Here is a 17,765-nt window from a genome sequence, read left to right as displayed (position 1 = left end):
GGAGGAATCACTTCCTTGAAAATGAAAACGGCGTAACGGTAACTGAAAGGGGAGCGATATCGTGATATGATTAGGATAGTAGATTAGGATCGTATGATAGTAGGTATGTACTAGACATGTGTAAGTAATGCGAGTGATATTACTCCGGTAATATTACTCTACGATGTAATGCAACATCACACATTACGCGAAGGAAACAAACATCACACTATCACCCAACATGTTTCTTTCTTTGTCGTGTAATGTTGCTTAGTACACGAACGGAACCGAGCGAGCGAGACAGACCGATCGACCAAAATAAATGAGCAAGCGACACGGAATTATTCCTAGTGATTTTGAACCGTATGCCCTGGCCGCTAGGTACATTTTTATACCTATGGTACGTCTGAATTTTAATATAGGTATTTGTGTTTATATTTTTCATGCGGCCAGCCAGTAGTTCCCCGCAAGTAGTTACTTAATTTTTAATTCGCAACTTTTGTAAAATCGCTAGTCGCTCGTAATTGTTTAGTAATATTTCATATTCATTTTTGTGTTTGAATTACTTCAGCACTTGTTTGAAAATAGTTTTATTATTTGTTTTAATGCGTGTTTAATAAGTGAAAGAAAGAACGGCGTCTAAATGAAAGTACAGTCCTCTTTGGATGCATTTTGAGGAGACCGCGCCGAAACAATGCATCTACTGCTCTCGTATATTAACATTATTGTCGAGCTCAATTTGCAGTCTAAGTCGCCATATGAAATCCGTTCATCCCGCAATAAATTATATTAAGTAAAAAATAAAATTATTATATTATTAAGTAAATCAATCTCTGTCAAGTAATATAACAGTGTATTACAATACAAAGTTCATACTTTGTATTGTAATACACCACTGTAATGACACACCCGAATCATTACCTAAGTGATGTGTATGAACACATCACTTAAGTAATGATTCGGGTGTATAGATACAATGTATTCGTCGTCACAGTATCTATTGAACGCACCGAGTAATGTTAAGAGTGATGTGTAATGTTTTCGAGTAATATCACCTGTCTGTAAAAGTGATGTCATATCACATTACATTGGCAAGTGATGTTTTGCGCAAGTCTAGTATGTACATAATTCAATTCATCACAATTCATTATGCCGAAGGATAAAAAATAAAAGAAGACAGTGTGAAGTTCGCTGTTTATTTAAAATCATGCTGACGTTCTATATTCTTAATTCAATGTTTCATTCTATATCACACATCGGAAAACAATTGATGTCCTCAAGTATAATAGCATAAAGTAAGTTTTGCTTTCAACTTGAGCTCGCTTCCCCAAAATTTATCTCTCTCACATTAAAAAACAACAAAATACTATATATCCATTATTCACAATCTACTATCTAATAAAATTTAACGCACAATAGCTATAAATACAAATATATTATTGCTGTCGCGATTCATTAGCCTATTCTTAATTAAATTTTACATTCGCCCCAAAATGAGTATTGGTTTTCTATTTTCCCTTTTTTAAATTTAACTTATCTAAATTTAAACTTATCTAATTTCGCCTATAGTAGTATTGCTTGCGTTGAGAAAACATTGCTTTCTCGTTTTTATTTATTTATTATTATTTCGTAACAAATACATTATACAAAAGTTATCGAAGAAATCCATTACATGGTGTATCTTCTAATAACATTTTGACCCCACTTAGTATGTCTAAACTTAAAATTAGAGGTACTTTTCAAATTATAGGTAAATTTAGATACTTCACAAAAAGAATAGGCATCAGTGAGCTTTAATTATATATTAGAAGTTCTTTGTGATTTTAGTTTTAGTGAATAAAAGTAGTTAAGCCTATATTTTTTTCTGAAGCAAATTCTGAATTAATTCAATATCGATGGTCAAATTACTCCAAAGGATTTATAGATTTCAGTTGGAAAATACCAAATTGTGAAATCAAAATTATTAAAAAAAGGGAGGTTCATCCTCTATTTAGTTTTTTTTTTTAAACTAGTATGTAAAGAAAACTTTGAATGTTACGGTTCAAAAACGAATATTCATACATTGTACTATTTTTTGAGCATTATGTAAATAAAATGAAATACAATGTTTTCAAAACAAAGTTTTTTTGCACACATTTACTTTATTGCTAGTCAGAAAACTTTTAGACAAAAAAAGAATAGTTTAGGTAATTCTTTAAATGTGCAAGTCATGAAACGTTTGGACAAACTGCCATAGTTTGTAGTATTTAGTAATGAATTATTAAGAACCAAAATCACTATTCAAATCAAATCAAATTACGTAATGTAGAATAGTTTGAATAAAAAAAGTTCTTTTAAAATTCGGTTTTCGATTAAAATATTCAATTAGGTACTTCGTGTAGACCACGAAATCAATAAAGAATCCGATTTTTAGTTTTCTAAGACAGATACAATTTGTTTTAGTATGGATGGTCCATGGTGTTGCTAGATAAATAAAAAGTGAACGATACATTTCTGCTAGTGTTAGCTATATAAATTAGAGATTATTCTGTTATAATATTAAGAAAAACACTTGATTTCACAACCATATGCATTTTTGCAACTATAACAATTACTATCGATCAATGCTTATAACTAGTTACATTGTGCGTACAAAACATTACGCAACCCAGTTAAGTTTTTAAATAATAGTAAAATTAAAAATCACTGAGCATTTCATTGTTGTTAATTTAAAGAACTATTTTAATTAAATGAGAAAATCCGTTTTAATTAAAAATAAAATTATTAGTAAAAGTGCAATCTGATAACATGGCTTCTTCTAATGATCAAAAGCTATGTTACCTATACTAAATTTGTTTATTTTTTTATTAAATGAAAAACATTTTTAATATTAAATTAAGATCGAAAGATTGTAATCTGTGTGTAAATGTGGTATCATCAATACTTTATTTTTAATACAAATCAAATTAATAAAAATATGTAATAAAAAAAAATCTATTTGACGATTATGATGACATAAGAAATTTTCAACATCACTACATATTTGTTTACACACGCAATGGAGCTGTGAGAAATAACGAAAGTTAATTTGATACTAGCATTTTGTAAATTCAGTCGGGCTTTTTACACACACATACATTAAAAAACAACGGCATATAAAAAAACTTAAGAGAAAGGGAGCATCAACTTACGACAAGGCGAAAAAACATACACTAATCTATTAAATAAAAAGAAAATCATAACTAAACTAACAAAAAAAAACGGGCAATAACAATAACTGAGCAAAAATAAACATAAATTTTTGTATAGGAAAGAAAAGTGTACGTTTCCTAAGCTTTGCTAGATTTCCATAGCTAAACCAGGTTAGGGTAGGTTAGGGGTTCAAAATGACTAAACGCGGTGTCTACGATCGAGAATCATCTTGGTATGATGTAAAGCACGATGAGTGGCAGGCATATTAGCAGGATCCCTGACGTCCTTGCTGCTTCCTGACCGTTTGTCTGATCTTGACACTCTCCTGAAACAAAAGGCTTATTAACAGAGTAGCAAATCACGTATGTAGTAATTCGGAAAGTAAGCGTAAGAATTTGGTTCTTATCTCGAATGCTATTGCAGGATTTATGCGGGCGGCGGTTTGGAGATGAGAAGTAGAGGACAGGAGAGTGACAAAAAAAAAGATTCCAAAGGTCGATGTCGGATATCTCTTATCTTTCTTTATCTCTTGGCCCAGTATCCTAAAATCTAAGATAAATAATAGAATAGGTACTACAAAAATGGTTTCTTAGTTATAACGGTCGGCTTAAATGGTTTATATTCGACTCCAGTCTGGTGTTCTCTGTTTTAGCCTTGTTATGAATATCGAAAACATACGAGAGAAAGAAAGTATAAGCAAACCGGAAATACTAAAGACTATCGGAATGCCGTGGTACAAAAGCCAGTCACTAATTATAAAAATATTTTTCCAGTGTAAATGACTATGGAGTTAATTTTCACGATGGGAACAGTAAACTGTACTGGATAGCTGCTGTATACCTTTATTTTAGAAGTTTTCCTGGTCTACGAGTAATAGTATTTAACCAAACTATGCAATCTATGCTAGTCGTCGTGGCCTAAAGGAAAATACGTCCGGTGCATTCGTGTTGAGCGATGCAGCGGTGTTCGAACCCCAGGCGGGTGGGTACCAATTTTTCTAATCAAATACGTACTCAACAAATGTTCATGATTCACTTCCACGGAGAAGGAATAACATCGTGTAATAAAAATGAAACCCGCAAAATTATAATTTGCGTAATTACTGGTGGTAGGACCTTTTTTGAGTCCGCGCGGGTAGGTACCACTACCCTGCCTATTTCTGCCGTGAAGTAGTAATGCGTTTCGGTTTGAAGAGTGGGGCAGCCGTTGTAACTATACTTGAGACCTTAGAACATATCTCAAGGTGGGTGGCGCATTTACGTTGTAGATGTCTATTGGCTCTAGTAACTACTTAACATCAGGTGGGCTGTGAGCTCGTCCACCTATCTATGCAATAAGTAAAAAAAAATCGAAAAATAATAATAGAAAAACGTAATAGAAACAAATGCGTTTGCAATGCAATGCAATTTTTTGTCTACCCGCACTAGTAATAATAGGATTTGGGTGATCGAACAAAATATGGGCTGTCCTGCAACCTCGGTCGAAGAAGAATACGTTTTAGGGCTGCTTAGTATACACTGCAGAGGAAATAGAATTCCATTTTTTAATGCTATACTTATTATTTGGTCGTACCGATAGCTGTTGCATCAAAGACGAGTTCAGGCTCAACGTTAGCTCGTTCGCAGTTGCTTGCCGAGCGCGTGAGGATCAGGGTCCCGCCCCGAGTCTCTCGGGACATGAAGCAGTAGCGTCTGGCCGCCGTGCTGTCCCGGGTCACCGGGGTGGTCACAACAAATGAAGCACCGTCCTCGTACCAGCCTCCGTGGCACGTGTAGGCTGAAATTGGAATATGTAATTGAATGAATGTATTTTGTATGTATGTGGGATTTTAAATTCGGGGTGGGCCAGTGAAACGTTCGGTCACTTCACAAAAACTCGATGCTTTATTTCGTCTTAAGTAACTCCAACACAACGTCTTTCGTCTTCCGGGTTACACTGCGTTTGAGCGTCGTCGCGTCCGGAAACTACTCTCCTGTTGTTTATGAAATAAAACTCGGTGTCTCGCATTCATTCGCCATCTTTCTTACTTCTTAACACGACATCTCCTATCTCTCTCACTCAGCCATGCTCCATATCTGTCATTCATCCACATCGCTCCGCTCTGTTCCCACATGTATATCTATTTATTTATGTATTTATTTTGGTAATTTAATTATAACCTAGTGTTTATTATCACTCATGTCTACTATAATTCTTGAAATTATCGCTATGCATTAACTTTATCACAGCTACGCACTTCTTGAATCTTTCACTTCATCAACGAGGGTTAACTGGAAGAGAATGCCTGAATGACGTTAAGTTTGCCTTTGTACAATGCTTCTGTGCAATAAAAAAATTTCAATCAGTCAGTGGTATATTATATGGTGTATTTTCTATGATTTGCGACTTGACACGATGATAGAATAACATTAAACTTACATGTATAATTAAAGCTAAATTTACGGATTCATCTCGCTATTTTTACTGTCTTATATTATTTTCAAAAGTGGAAGGTATTCGAAAAAGTCGGAATTTAAGCCAAAAAATAGTTTTAATTGTGTGTACGACTAGCCAAAATCCACGAAGACACCAGACTTACATATTTATAGAAAGCATTTTATTACTATAAATAAATGGGTATTTGTTATTTTGTGTATGTATGTTTATGGATATGTTTGTGGATGTAGAAACATGTTTATTCGATTTAGAGCCGTGTAAAATTGTTGTCGGCACTTCAGGGAAGATTAAAATTGTAACAATTTTTGTGTTAATAGTCTAATTAGTCTATATTTTCGCGCGTCTTCTATCCAAGCGAGTTGTAAAATTTGTACTGGCACCGTTTATAATTCCATGAAATTATTGTTATAGTACCAAAAAGGAACAATGGCATGAGCAGCTATGCGCTAGTCACAGCAGGACCACATCTGGTTTTGCAAGCTAGCTACAAATATTTACCTACTTATGAATAAAATTTTGTAATAATAATGCTAAAATTCACCTGTAACGATTTCTTTGTTCCCGCAATTCGAATAAAACTCCATATTCTTCACCGAATTACAGCCAACTTCAAGTTTGTTGTAATTATTAAAAACGCAACTAGGTTCTGCGTTCTCCGCTTGCCTCCTGCTTCTCATTATACGAGCATTCGATACATTTCTTACGCTAAGATTGAACAGTCTACTATCATTAACTCTACGATTATGTTCGAAAATAGTTTCCTCTCGTTTGCTCCTGCTACGATGTGAATATTCTTTTCTTTCTAAAGACCTTACGTTTCTTCGATGTCTGTTGTTTTGTATATTGTATTTTCCTGGGTAAGGACAGTCCTTTGATTCGGGATTGCTTGCTGTAATTCAATCGTAAATAACATTTAATCATCTTAAAGTTATTTTTTGTCAACGCTTATTGTCACTGTTACTGGTACGATTGTGGAGACTACTTACTTATTATAAATACTTTGCTTACGTTTATATTTTTCAAACAGTAAGTACATTGAATTTCCCATGAACATTGCATTTCGGACGAATTTATACTCGCAAGGCACAAAATTAAAACAAGGCTTTCTAGCGTTTACCTTAACTGAATCCTATAGTTATTTGGACACAATGCCCGGGAAAGACGGACACAATCTTTAAACTGCAGCAGTAATCACCAAAGTGGAAAGAAAGGGATCGTGAGGGCGCAGCTCAATTGGTTGGTCTGACCAGATTTTTTTTATTGCTTAGGTGGGTGGACGAGCTCACGGCCCACCTGCTGTTAGGCGGTTACCGGAGCCTATGGACATCTACAACGTAAATGCCACCACCTAGCTTGAGATATAACTTCTAAGGTCTCAGTATAGTTACAACGCATTACTGCTTTACGGCAGAATTATAGGCAGGGCGGTGGTACCTACCCGTGCGGACTCACAAGAGGTCTTACCACCAGTAATTACACAAATTATAATTTTGCGGGTTTGATTTTTACTACACGATGTTATTCCTTCACCGTGAAAGTGAACAACTCGTGAACATTTGTTAAATACGTATTTCATTAGAAAAATTGCTAGGTACTCGCCTGGGGGATTCGTACACCGTTGCATCGCTAGATACGAATGCACCGGACGTCTTATCATTTAGGCCACGACGACTTCAAGATCCGTACTAGTAGCCGACGGTAGGATGAAATGGCACGGCATCATTAGGAAAGTTATGAGTGGAGGTTGACACGATCCTCAGAAATAAGGAGCACGATTGGAGGAGAGGGATTTAAAAGGAATACAGACCGTAATATACTTACCAACCAAAGTTATGTAAGGCGCCGTGACGGCGTTGAAGTGATGTGGGGAGCACGCATCATCAGGCTTGGAAGTTGGAACTCCGCGTTGCAATTCAGCTATGTATGTGTCTCTTCGGTATAATACAACACAAACGTACCGAGATGCACTGTAAAATAATGATTAGCATTCTCCAACAGTTCGCTAAGATGTTCGATCTTCGAAGAACTTTGGTTGCAAAGGTGGGTGAAAGACGGTATAATAGACTACTTGTTGTGAAGCAGTTATTGGATCCGGTAGATTTTAATCAAATTGAATGAAAAATGGGGACCTGGTGGTAGGACCTCTTGTGAGTCCGCGCGGGTAGGTACCACCGAGATGCTTATTTCTGCCGTGAAGCAGTAATGCGTTTCGGTTTGGTGGGGCAGCCGTTGTAACTATACTTGAGACCTTAGAACTTATATCTCAAGGTGGGTGGCGCATTTACGTTGTAGATGTCTATGGGCTCCAGTAAACACTTAAGAGCAGGTGGGCTGTGGGCTGTGAGCTCGTCCACCCATCTAAGTAATAATAAAAATGTTAACCTATGAGTGATAATAACACTAAACGCAGACAACATTAACATCTATAGGATTTTATCTGCAAAAAACGCGAAAACTTCTGAAAGCTTCATTTCTATTGTAATATTTTATATATTATATACATTTATTGTATAATATCATATACATTTTATTGTAATATTTTCTTAATAGTCGTAAGGAGCGCACCTGATAGTGGGTTCGACTATCGATACATATGGGTTATCAGCAATGTTAATGGTACAACTAAGCTGCTTCTTACCGGAGGGTTTTATTCTTTACGACGGTGTTGACATTGTGATGTATATGAGTTTCAGTAACCTAAAGCGGGTCGTGAGTTAATCTATCCATCTCTCGAACAAAACAGTCGAACAAACAGAACAAACAAGAAGACAGACAAGACAGAACAAACAAAACAGTCATTTTCTTTGCAGATTAAAAAAATAGTGACATCTGACCAATACCGTCTTTACCATAAGGGCACACGAGGCCCGTGCCCAGGGCCCCCATTCTCAGGGGGCCCCGAAGGACCGACAATTTCTCTCACACATTTATTGTCAAAACATTTTTGTCGGGCACATTACACTTTTTTCACAAATCAGTAATCTTATCAGAAGGTATTTTCAAAGCATGTACTACGCCATTATATCGATGACTACGCCTATTGGCCTATTCCTACTGTAGGTACTAATTAATAATATTTCCGAACGTATCCTACCTAATTTACTAAGTACACCATCTAGCGCTCACGATAACGGTTTCCGTTATCGTAATCGAAACCAAAAAACCAGCAGCATTCTAATATCATTAATGACATATTATATCTTACTGTATTTGATTACCTATAATAAATGGTCATACTCAGTAAAAAAAAATTTTTTTACTTTCCAAAAGGGCCTCAAATTCTTGTGTGCCCAAGGGCCCCAGACTAATTTAAGACGTCCCTGCATCTGACTTACCAATGATGTTGCCAATGCGCAACCAGCGCCACAGAATTCCCGCTGGGTGAGCTGGCCTTTACGTTAACACAGTATACTTTGATGTCGGCCCCCGTTTGGTTCGTGATCCGCAGTGTGGCGTTGCGTTGATAGAATGTGTAGTTGCTGGTGAAGTCTAGTGTGTGCCACGTGTGGGAGAACGTCATCCACGACGGAAATTGACAGTTAAAGCGAACTGACACTGGAAGTAAAAAAAAAACTCAAGAGATTAATATCTTTATCAACAAGTCAAAGACATATTTGAAGCTAGGTTTTATATGGACTGAAAGATTGTTATTTAATTTTTTTTGGTCTAATTCTGACGCATTTCGATTTAAAGGGCAGGATTGTCTTTAGTCTAATTCGCGATCCGGTAGTAGATTCATTCGCGAAACACCTACTCTTGAGTTGTTAGGTCTCCCTTGGAGGAGCTCGGGTAGCTGTTAGCATATTCCGTCCCTTCTGGCTGAGCCCTTACTCGCCCACCTGTCCTTGTGAAACTGGAAAGGCCTCAGGGCCACCAGTAAACTCTCAATCATAAAAAAAATCTAATGCAATTGAAATAATTAAATATTCCATAGTTAATTTTAAATAAAATACCCCGTTTTAGTGCCATTGTTCTGGAGCCTTCAGTAGCGCTTGACAGGCCATTGCACGTCGCATCGCCCGATTGTGCAACCCTGTACTCGACGTCGGTATCCGAAATTGGATCTTCTTTCAAATTTCCACCTGAAGCTGTGCGAAAAAGAAGTACAATGGATGGAATTGGTTGGATGGAGCAGCACGGGTATTACGTGAATCATCAATCTGTGATAAATAATTTTTATATGTGTTATTAATTTTTTAATTGAAGCCTCTATTAATTGTTATGAAAATTCTAGTAATTATGATTTTGCTAATTTAAATTTAAATTTTACTAACATAGTTATAAGTATTACTCTACTAACAACATATGGACTTCTAATGGTCTGAAATAAATGATTTTTATTTATATTTTATTTACTACGTAATTACTGGTGGTAGGGCGTCTTATGATCCCACACAGGTAAGCAACTACCACCATCTCGCCGCGAAGAAGTAATGCACACCAGCTTCAAGGGTGCGGGTGAGGGTATTCGAGTAGTGATGTCTATGAGCTCATAGGTACCAGCATAACACCAAGCGGGTCGTGAGCTTGTCCACTCGTCTAATCAACAAAAAAGAGACTCATAAAATAGGAATATTATGCAGAAAATCGGAAGTTTTCAAACAAGTTTTCACTGTGATTTGCCCCTGGTTTTTTTACAGGACCAGAACAAATAAATTTAGATATAATAGTAGAGAATTCAGTAAGCACAAACTGTTACTGGTCTCGTTGAAGCATTATTATATTCATTATGTTGTAAATTACAAAATGTCAATCAAATTACTCGTATATATTTGCAAAAGTCAATTTAAATTTGGCCTGAATTTTGTGAAATGCATAGGCGATGTGTATGAACCACGCTAATGTGCCTATAAAATGAATGAAATACGTTATACGTAAAATATTATCTTATTAAATTTATAAAATCTTCTTATCCTACAGAAAATACTTCACCAATTATTCGACGCAGAGCCCAGTTTATGAATAGTCCAAAAAAGTAATACAATTAAAAACTGAAAATATCGTTACAATCTTACCAATACCGTTTGTTTTCTCATAGACGAAGCACCTATATCTATCTTCGTTGCTGGTCGCGTGGTTGTGGTGTAGCTTCCCTACGAGGTACCGCAAACTACCCTCCTTCCAAGTCGCTAAGCATTCGAGTTCTTCAACTGAAAATATTAATTTTTGGTTTAATCTTCCCCAAACGTTTATTTGCAGTGCACGCAATGAAACGCTAATTATGATCATTTCTCATCACGCTGATAGCTTTACGTTCCGAATTCGTGAAATATGAACTCACTAAAATGACAAGTAGACACACTAAGCTTAGTAAATGGACGTGTTATTTTCTGTTTACTTAGGGTAATTAAGCTGCTTTCAGACTACGCTATACTATAGTGCCATATAGTATAGCAGCCTATATTTAGCCAATAATATGATATAGTACAGTACTTTTTTTTTTAATCCTACCTAAGCTGATAGCCTTGAGAGGCTATTTCAGCATAACCTTAACTAGTAGGTGAGCTCACAGGGCTCAAACCTGATGACGTTGCTAACACGAACCCTAGCAAGAGCCGTGCTACGCAGAATCTACCACCGGATCGGAAATGCGATCCACTGAGAAGATCCGGCCAGAAACTCAGTGGGCTGTGTCTGTGGGTTAATTTACTCGTCGAGCCCTTCGTCGCAAGCGACGGGTTCGACGAGAACGATGACCGGTGCTTGAGGTACCTAAAAGCACCGTTAGTAGATCGGGAGGATCTTATAGGATAGTATAGCGTAGTCTGAAAGCGGCTTTAGTAATTGTCATTTTTGCCTCGAAAGCTTAGAGTTTGTATATTGTTGTATAAAACAGAGTTTTTGTTTTGTATCTTTATACTGAATTTAAATTTAATGCACGGTAGATTCAATTGGGCATAAAGGTGCAGTCTATTATTCCATGTCAGATGTCAATATAGAGTATAGACTCTTACAGTAGTCAGAATTACAGCGCAGTTTAGACAATTTTGGGACAATAATTTGTCGTAGAGAAGCCGCCTCATGCGATCATTCCACGCGTTCCTAGAGCTGATTTTTAATGCCTTAGCTGGGGCGTTAAGAAAAAAACAGTAGTCGGGTGTATGCTCGCTACTCGCTATCTATGTAGCTAATCTGTAGCATCTTGAAGTCGTCGTGGTCTAAAAGATAAGACGTCCGGTGCATTCGTATTGAGCGATGCACCGCTGTTCGAATCCCAGGCGGGTACCAATTTTTCTAATGAAATACGTACTCAACAAATGTTCACGATTGACTTCCACGGTGAAGGAATAACATCGTGTAATAAAAATGAAACCCGCAAATTTTAATTTGCGTAATTACTGGTGGTAGGACCTCGTGTGAGTGCGCGCGGGTAGGTACCACCACCCTGCCTATTTCTGCCGTGAAGCAGTAATGCATTTCGGTTTGAAGGGTGGGGCAGCCGTTGTAACTACACTTGAGAACTTAGAACTTATATCTCAAAGGGGGTGGCGCCTTTACGTCGTAGATGTCTATGGGCTCCAGTAACCATTTAACACCAGGTGGGCTGTGACTTCGTCCACGCGTCTAGGCAATGAAAAATAAATAAATAAACACGAAAAGACGGAAAGAAGTTCAGATTAACCGAGTGAAAGCAAACTAATTTGTCTTGGGTGTCTCAACGAATTTAACCAGATACCGAATGAAGTCAAAGCATTGTAAAGTTCATTTTCGGATTGTCATGTCCACTATTATTGTCCCTATTATTCACCAGTTTGTATAATCTATATTTTTCTTCTAGATAGTTTCAATACATACAAAGAAACAAACTTTAAAGAATCGAAAGAAACAAACCAAGCAATCTTTCGTCTAAATTGAACGAATTATTCACATTTTATTGAAGTCAGTCACAACGCTGAACAACTGAATAAGAGTTCTCCTTATTACACGTCCCCGTGATCCAGACAAATATTTCAAACGGCAGAACAAAGGACAGAATAATTTCCAAGATTTATCTTTATTTTTAGACCGGAGCAGTCGACACAATCGCGATACAAATAAAACTCGTGTAGCAGCCGCCGGCGTAAAGGGGGAGCACTGACGAACTTCAACATTGATTTTTAAGAACGTCTTAAGAAACTTGTTCTGTTATTTCCTACAGATTATTATTACGTACTTCTTTTTTTTTAACCTGAAATAGGTTTCAATTAATTAAAAGGCGGTTCCGGGGCTAATTTGAATCACTTTTATAATCTCGTATTCATTCTTAATTTTTAACCGGCTTAAAAAATGGAGGATTTTATCAATATGTTAAAATTTTGTGATATATTTACATTTTCGTTTTATTCTCTCTAAAAAACGTTGTTTTAAGCTCTAGTATATAAGAAACGCAAGGTTTAAACCAATCATAAGAAAACATTGACATGTTTATTAGCGTTACTTTATTATTTTTATCTTATTTCAGATGATACGGGTGGGTATACGAATTATTTAATGTTACGATAGATAGCCATCAATGGCTCTGATCTCTTATGATATCCAGCGGCATTTATAATCAGAACTGCACTTTGATGATCTGTTCATTGGTGCCGGTAAAATAACTTTCTGATTGAACATCAACTATTAGAAAGTTATAAAAAAAACAACAACAACCAATAAAACACGAAATTAAAAGTTGTTTCAAAAATTAAATACACTAATAATTTCTTTTTTCCTGCCGTAAGACTAAGCCGCCCGGCGCCGTCTATCCTTGGAACATTGCCCGGTTCGTTTGTAAGCAATTTTCTAACCAGTCACGCCTTCTCTGATCACATAAACATTACCGGTGACGTCATTCGTATTATTTGACTTGATAGGAATACCTCTTTGTTTAAAATTTACATACGTATTCGCGTAATGAAAACAGAGTGTTCGTAACCTTTTATATTCCATAAATAGGTAAATTTACATATATTTCCCAATTATTTTCCGCTATTGTAACACCCGAGTAACTTGTGCTCGAACGGTTTTATTATTCTAACTTAACATTAGGTAACAATATTTGAAACTCTTTTTAGTCCCGCTGCTTCTGTGTTACAAAAAAATTATACGGCTTACTTTTTTTTTTTCACATTTTTTTTGTTTATATAATTAGTTGAGCCGACTTAACCTAATCGGTGTATGGCTCTAATAAAGAATAAAAAAAAAATAGTTGCATCAGCTTAATACGAAAAACTCGGAGATACGGAGATAGATTTACAACTAGTTCCGGTAAAGCACATTTTATTTATTATTGCATAGATGGTTCGACGAGCTTACAGCCCACCTGGTTTTAAATGTTTACCGGAGTCCATAGACATCCACAACGTAAACGCCGCCACCCACCCTGAGATATGAGTTCTAAGGTTACACATGGGATCTAGATTACAGTTACAATTGAGCCGTAAACTAACCAGCACTTTCGGAAGCGTGTATGTCAGGACAGGCCTGGTAATTGAGGAGCAGCCTCGAGTCTTCTGTGCAGCTTTCTATTGTCGACACGGGATATTTGCAATCGCCGTGTCCCCTGAAAAGTTAGGCAAACATTTCTTGTATCGTTCGGAATGGTTTAGTTAAAATTCGTTTTCGCTATTTCCAGATCCATAAGCTTTAATGCGGTTTAGGTGGATGTGCTCACAGCTCATTTGACACCATAACGCCACCACCCAACTTGAGACACCGAGGTCAAAGCCTCAATTGAACTGCATAACGGGTATCCGAGTGGCAGAAATAGACAGCCCGTGGTGATACCTACCTGTGCGGGCTTACAATACGCTCGATCCTCTTTTTTGTGAATGAAGTATTACTGGTGATCATGAGGCCTTTCCAGTTTCACCAGAACTGGTGAATGAGCAAGGGCTCAGCCAGGAGCGGTGGGATTTGCTAATAGCTATCCTGTCGTCTCTAAAGGAGACCTAACAACTCATGAGTAGCTACTTCGCGAATGAATCTACTACCGGATCGGAATCGCGACCTGCTGAGAAGCTCCGGCGAGAAATTCAGCGGGCTGATGTTTGGGTTAGGTTGCACGTCGAATTCTTTTTTGAGTTCGACGAGTGCGGTTACTTGGGTCCTTAAACCTGCTCCTAGTGTTAGAGCTGAAGGCGTCTAATGCAAGCGTTATTGGATCTGATCTATCCGTAAGGACGTGTCTAGGGCGTCGACGGTGACTGGCTCCTGCGTGATCAGGATTCGGGGAGTAGTCAGCGGCGGCAACGATGATTACTTCCCAAATCGGTCACCAGTAAATGGAAGTTGTCGATCGTACCAGGTTGGTAAAATACTCAGATAAAATTGCTGTAGATTCTACGGTGAATCTCAAAGTCGTCTTTTACGATACCCACGGGACCACAGAACGAATGGCACGTGTGATAGATACCGTTTTATCACGAGCGTGATTAATGTCAGTTAACTAAATAAAAATTTGCACAAAACTATGGGATGTGTGTGTGATCAGTAATCACGCGAAAACCATTCGTAGTGCCAAATGACTACTCTTTAATTTTCATTTATAATTTATGATTAACAACAGGGGTACGGCTCTTTGTAATATGTGCTTCATTTGCACATTCATTATCCTCCGAAACTACGAATACCCGCGACAATGAATCCTCAATAAATTTTAAATATCAACGTCATTCCGCTACTTAATTACACGGAGAGGCTGACGGAAAATTAATGACAGATGCTCTCCACGGATCGCTAATTAAGACATTTGACACGCGTCAACAGACGCCTGCGACGGACAGCAGTTGTACCTCGTAATGCATGTAATGAAAACTGGTAATGGATTTGCAAATGCTCTTGTATTGTTTAATATTGAAGGATTACTGGTGGCCCGGAGACCTTTCCAGTTTCACCAGGACAGGTGGGCGAGCAAAGGCTTAACCAGGAGGGGTGGGATTTGCTAACAGCTGCCCGAGCGCCTCCAAAGGAGACCTAACAACTCAAGAGCAACTGCTTCGCGAATGAATCTACTACCGGATCGGAGTCGCGACCCGCTGAGAAGATCCAGCGAGAAACTCAGCGGGCTGATGCATGGATTAGAATCTTGTATTGTATAGAGCATTAAAAAAGTTAAGTAGACAGTTATACTAATTCTTTGGTATTGATTAGCAAACGAGCCCTCGGTGGAGTTTCTAGTCAGTACAGCGTAAAGATCGATCTAATAAGACGTCAAGTTGAACAATGCACAATTGCTTCGCGAGAATAAGACGAGACGGTGCCAAACTGTTCACTTTTTGTTCTTAATATATAGCAGCACTTTATCTAAATTCAATTCTTTATGTAGTAGTCAATAGAATCTTGTACTTCTATTGATAAAATAGAATAGATCAATTTTGTTAGTTGTATTATAACATACGCAATGGCTGCACCTACATAATGCTCTGAGTAATTGAGATGATACCATCATCTCGTTTTTACCATTGCACCGCCCGCCATCGGAGTAGAGTTCATTCATACTACTTGAAGCCACTGCGGTCATCCACAATGGGTTTCCAGAGATCTTTTTTGCCACGTACCATCCGGCTTTGGAATGAGGACACCTCCACGGTGTTTCAAGAGTGCTATGTCTTTCTTCAAACGAGGTTTGTGGAGAGTATTAAACGGTAGGCAGCGGCTTGGCTCTGCCCCTGGCATTACTGACGTTTATGGGCGACGGTAACCACTCACCATCAGGTGGGCCGCATTTTCGTCTGCCTATAGAGGCAATAAAAGAAAAACCTAGTATTTCAAAATATTAAGAATAGTTTATCTTCGATTTCCGTGAATAAGTACAAGATCGTATTCTGAGCATCGAATAGATCCTTCGTGCAACTTACCGATTATAGCTGAACGAGAAAGGCGCCTTCAGAGGACAGTCGACTGGATCAGCGTTTTCTCTGAACATGGAATAAAGTAGAGCGTCGCCGGTGATCAGCGAGCAAAGGTGTGGTAACGCGTCTCTTCTATAGCAGAACGCTGCAAAAAATAAATAAAATATTCTAAGGAACAATGACCTAGGAAGTGGGCATGGCCTGCTGACGTAATACAGCAGCGACTTCAGACTGGTCGGAGTTGAAGAGGGGAGTTGAAGGGACCACTAATATACTGCATCGTTCACGGCCTCTTTCTGATCTCGGCACCAGGGATAGACGGACCTGGTACATTCGCGTGTCAAGTTAGTTACCCACATTTTGTTATTAGTATTTAAAATCAATAATTGTTGAAAATTGTATCATTCTAATTATATTTTTTTAATATTTTGAATCGTGATTTCTAATTATATACTATTTAAAGAAACAAGTAGCGTATGAACTTGGGCACTGTAATGAAATTAGTCAATTACCGTCGATATGAATAATGTATTGTCGCTAACCCGTCACAGGAATGGAAGGGTGGAGAGGGAATCAGTTGCCTCGAGCGAAGTCAAAGACCGTCACACTAGCTTGATGTTCCTCGATGTGACTCGACGGAGGTGAACATAGCAATCGGACTAAAGAGGTATATGTGGTGAACAAGCCCACGACTGACGGTCCGGCGTCCCGAGGGGGAGGGTGATGGGAGAGATGTGCTCACTAAACGCTTCACTTTCCCCCCTTTGCCTTTTCATGAGTTCTGACTCATGCGAGGTTCAGACGTGGGTTGTTGAGCGACAGGAGGTTTTAGAAATATGGTGGACAAGCTTACAGCCCACTGTTTAACTGTTGCCTATGACATCACATCGTAACCGCGGCGGTCAACGTTTTTACCACAAAACTTCCAAAGTATACGACAAGTTCAAAATCGTAACCCCTCGTGGTCTCTGGTACCCTATAATACCGTATGGAGCGTGGAAAGAAATTATTCTGAAGATATCTGGTAGCGTTCAATGATAAGCTCCTATGTCATTAACAAAATCACGACCGAAAAACGTTTTGTATACCTGTTTCGCTATAGGAAATGGTGCCTTACTTACCTACACCCTGTATTTTCGCTGAACCTATTTAACTTTGGCCAAATAATCCACGTTCCGATGCCCCGTTAGGACTGAAGATAAATGAGAGCATTAGATCGAAACAAGTACAGGTCACGAACCGTATTCCTCATAGCTAGTCTCCTTTAGGGCTACCGGCTTTAAGATATCAGAAATAACGGGACTTCATAAATTTGTGTCGATTTTAATTACGTTTACAATGTTGAGTTATGAATGTGAAATGAATATG

General features: G+C 37.9%; 1 protein-coding gene across 7 annotated transcripts in view; it reads right to left on the bottom strand.

Moving 5' to 3' along the window:
• Positions 1-1,161: 1,161 nt before the first annotated feature.
• aus (argus) overlaps positions 1,162-17,765 on the bottom strand; it is a 133,061-nt gene continuing 116,457 nt past the window's right edge. For 6 of the 7 annotated variants that reach the window (XM_028170543.2, XM_089737091.1, XM_089737093.1 and 3 more), the window contains exons 5-13: positions 16,404-16,542; positions 13,995-14,107; positions 10,602-10,736; positions 9,540-9,674; positions 8,922-9,141; positions 7,408-7,553; positions 6,128-6,475; positions 4,723-4,926; positions 1,162-3,475 (exon numbers count right to left, since the gene is read on the bottom strand). In XM_028170543.2, coding sequence (XP_028026344.2) covers positions 3,375-3,475; positions 4,723-4,926; positions 6,128-6,475; positions 7,408-7,553; positions 8,922-9,141; positions 9,540-9,674; positions 10,602-10,736; positions 13,995-14,107; positions 16,404-16,542 — 1,541 coding nt within the window. In that variant the 3' untranslated portion in view covers positions 1,162-3,374. The remainder of the gene's footprint in view (positions 3,476-4,722; positions 4,927-6,127; positions 6,476-7,407; positions 7,554-8,921; positions 9,142-9,539; positions 9,675-10,601; positions 10,737-13,994; positions 14,108-16,403; positions 16,543-17,765) is intronic. The other variant, XM_028170546.2, reaches the window with a different exon arrangement.

Source organism: Bombyx mandarina, chromosome 22 (assembly GCF_030267445.1).
Source record: "Bombyx mandarina strain Sakado chromosome 22, ASM3026744v2".
Taxonomy (NCBI): domain Eukaryota; kingdom Metazoa; phylum Arthropoda; class Insecta; order Lepidoptera; family Bombycidae; genus Bombyx; species Bombyx mandarina.
This window is presented reverse-complemented; position numbering and strand designations above follow the sequence as displayed.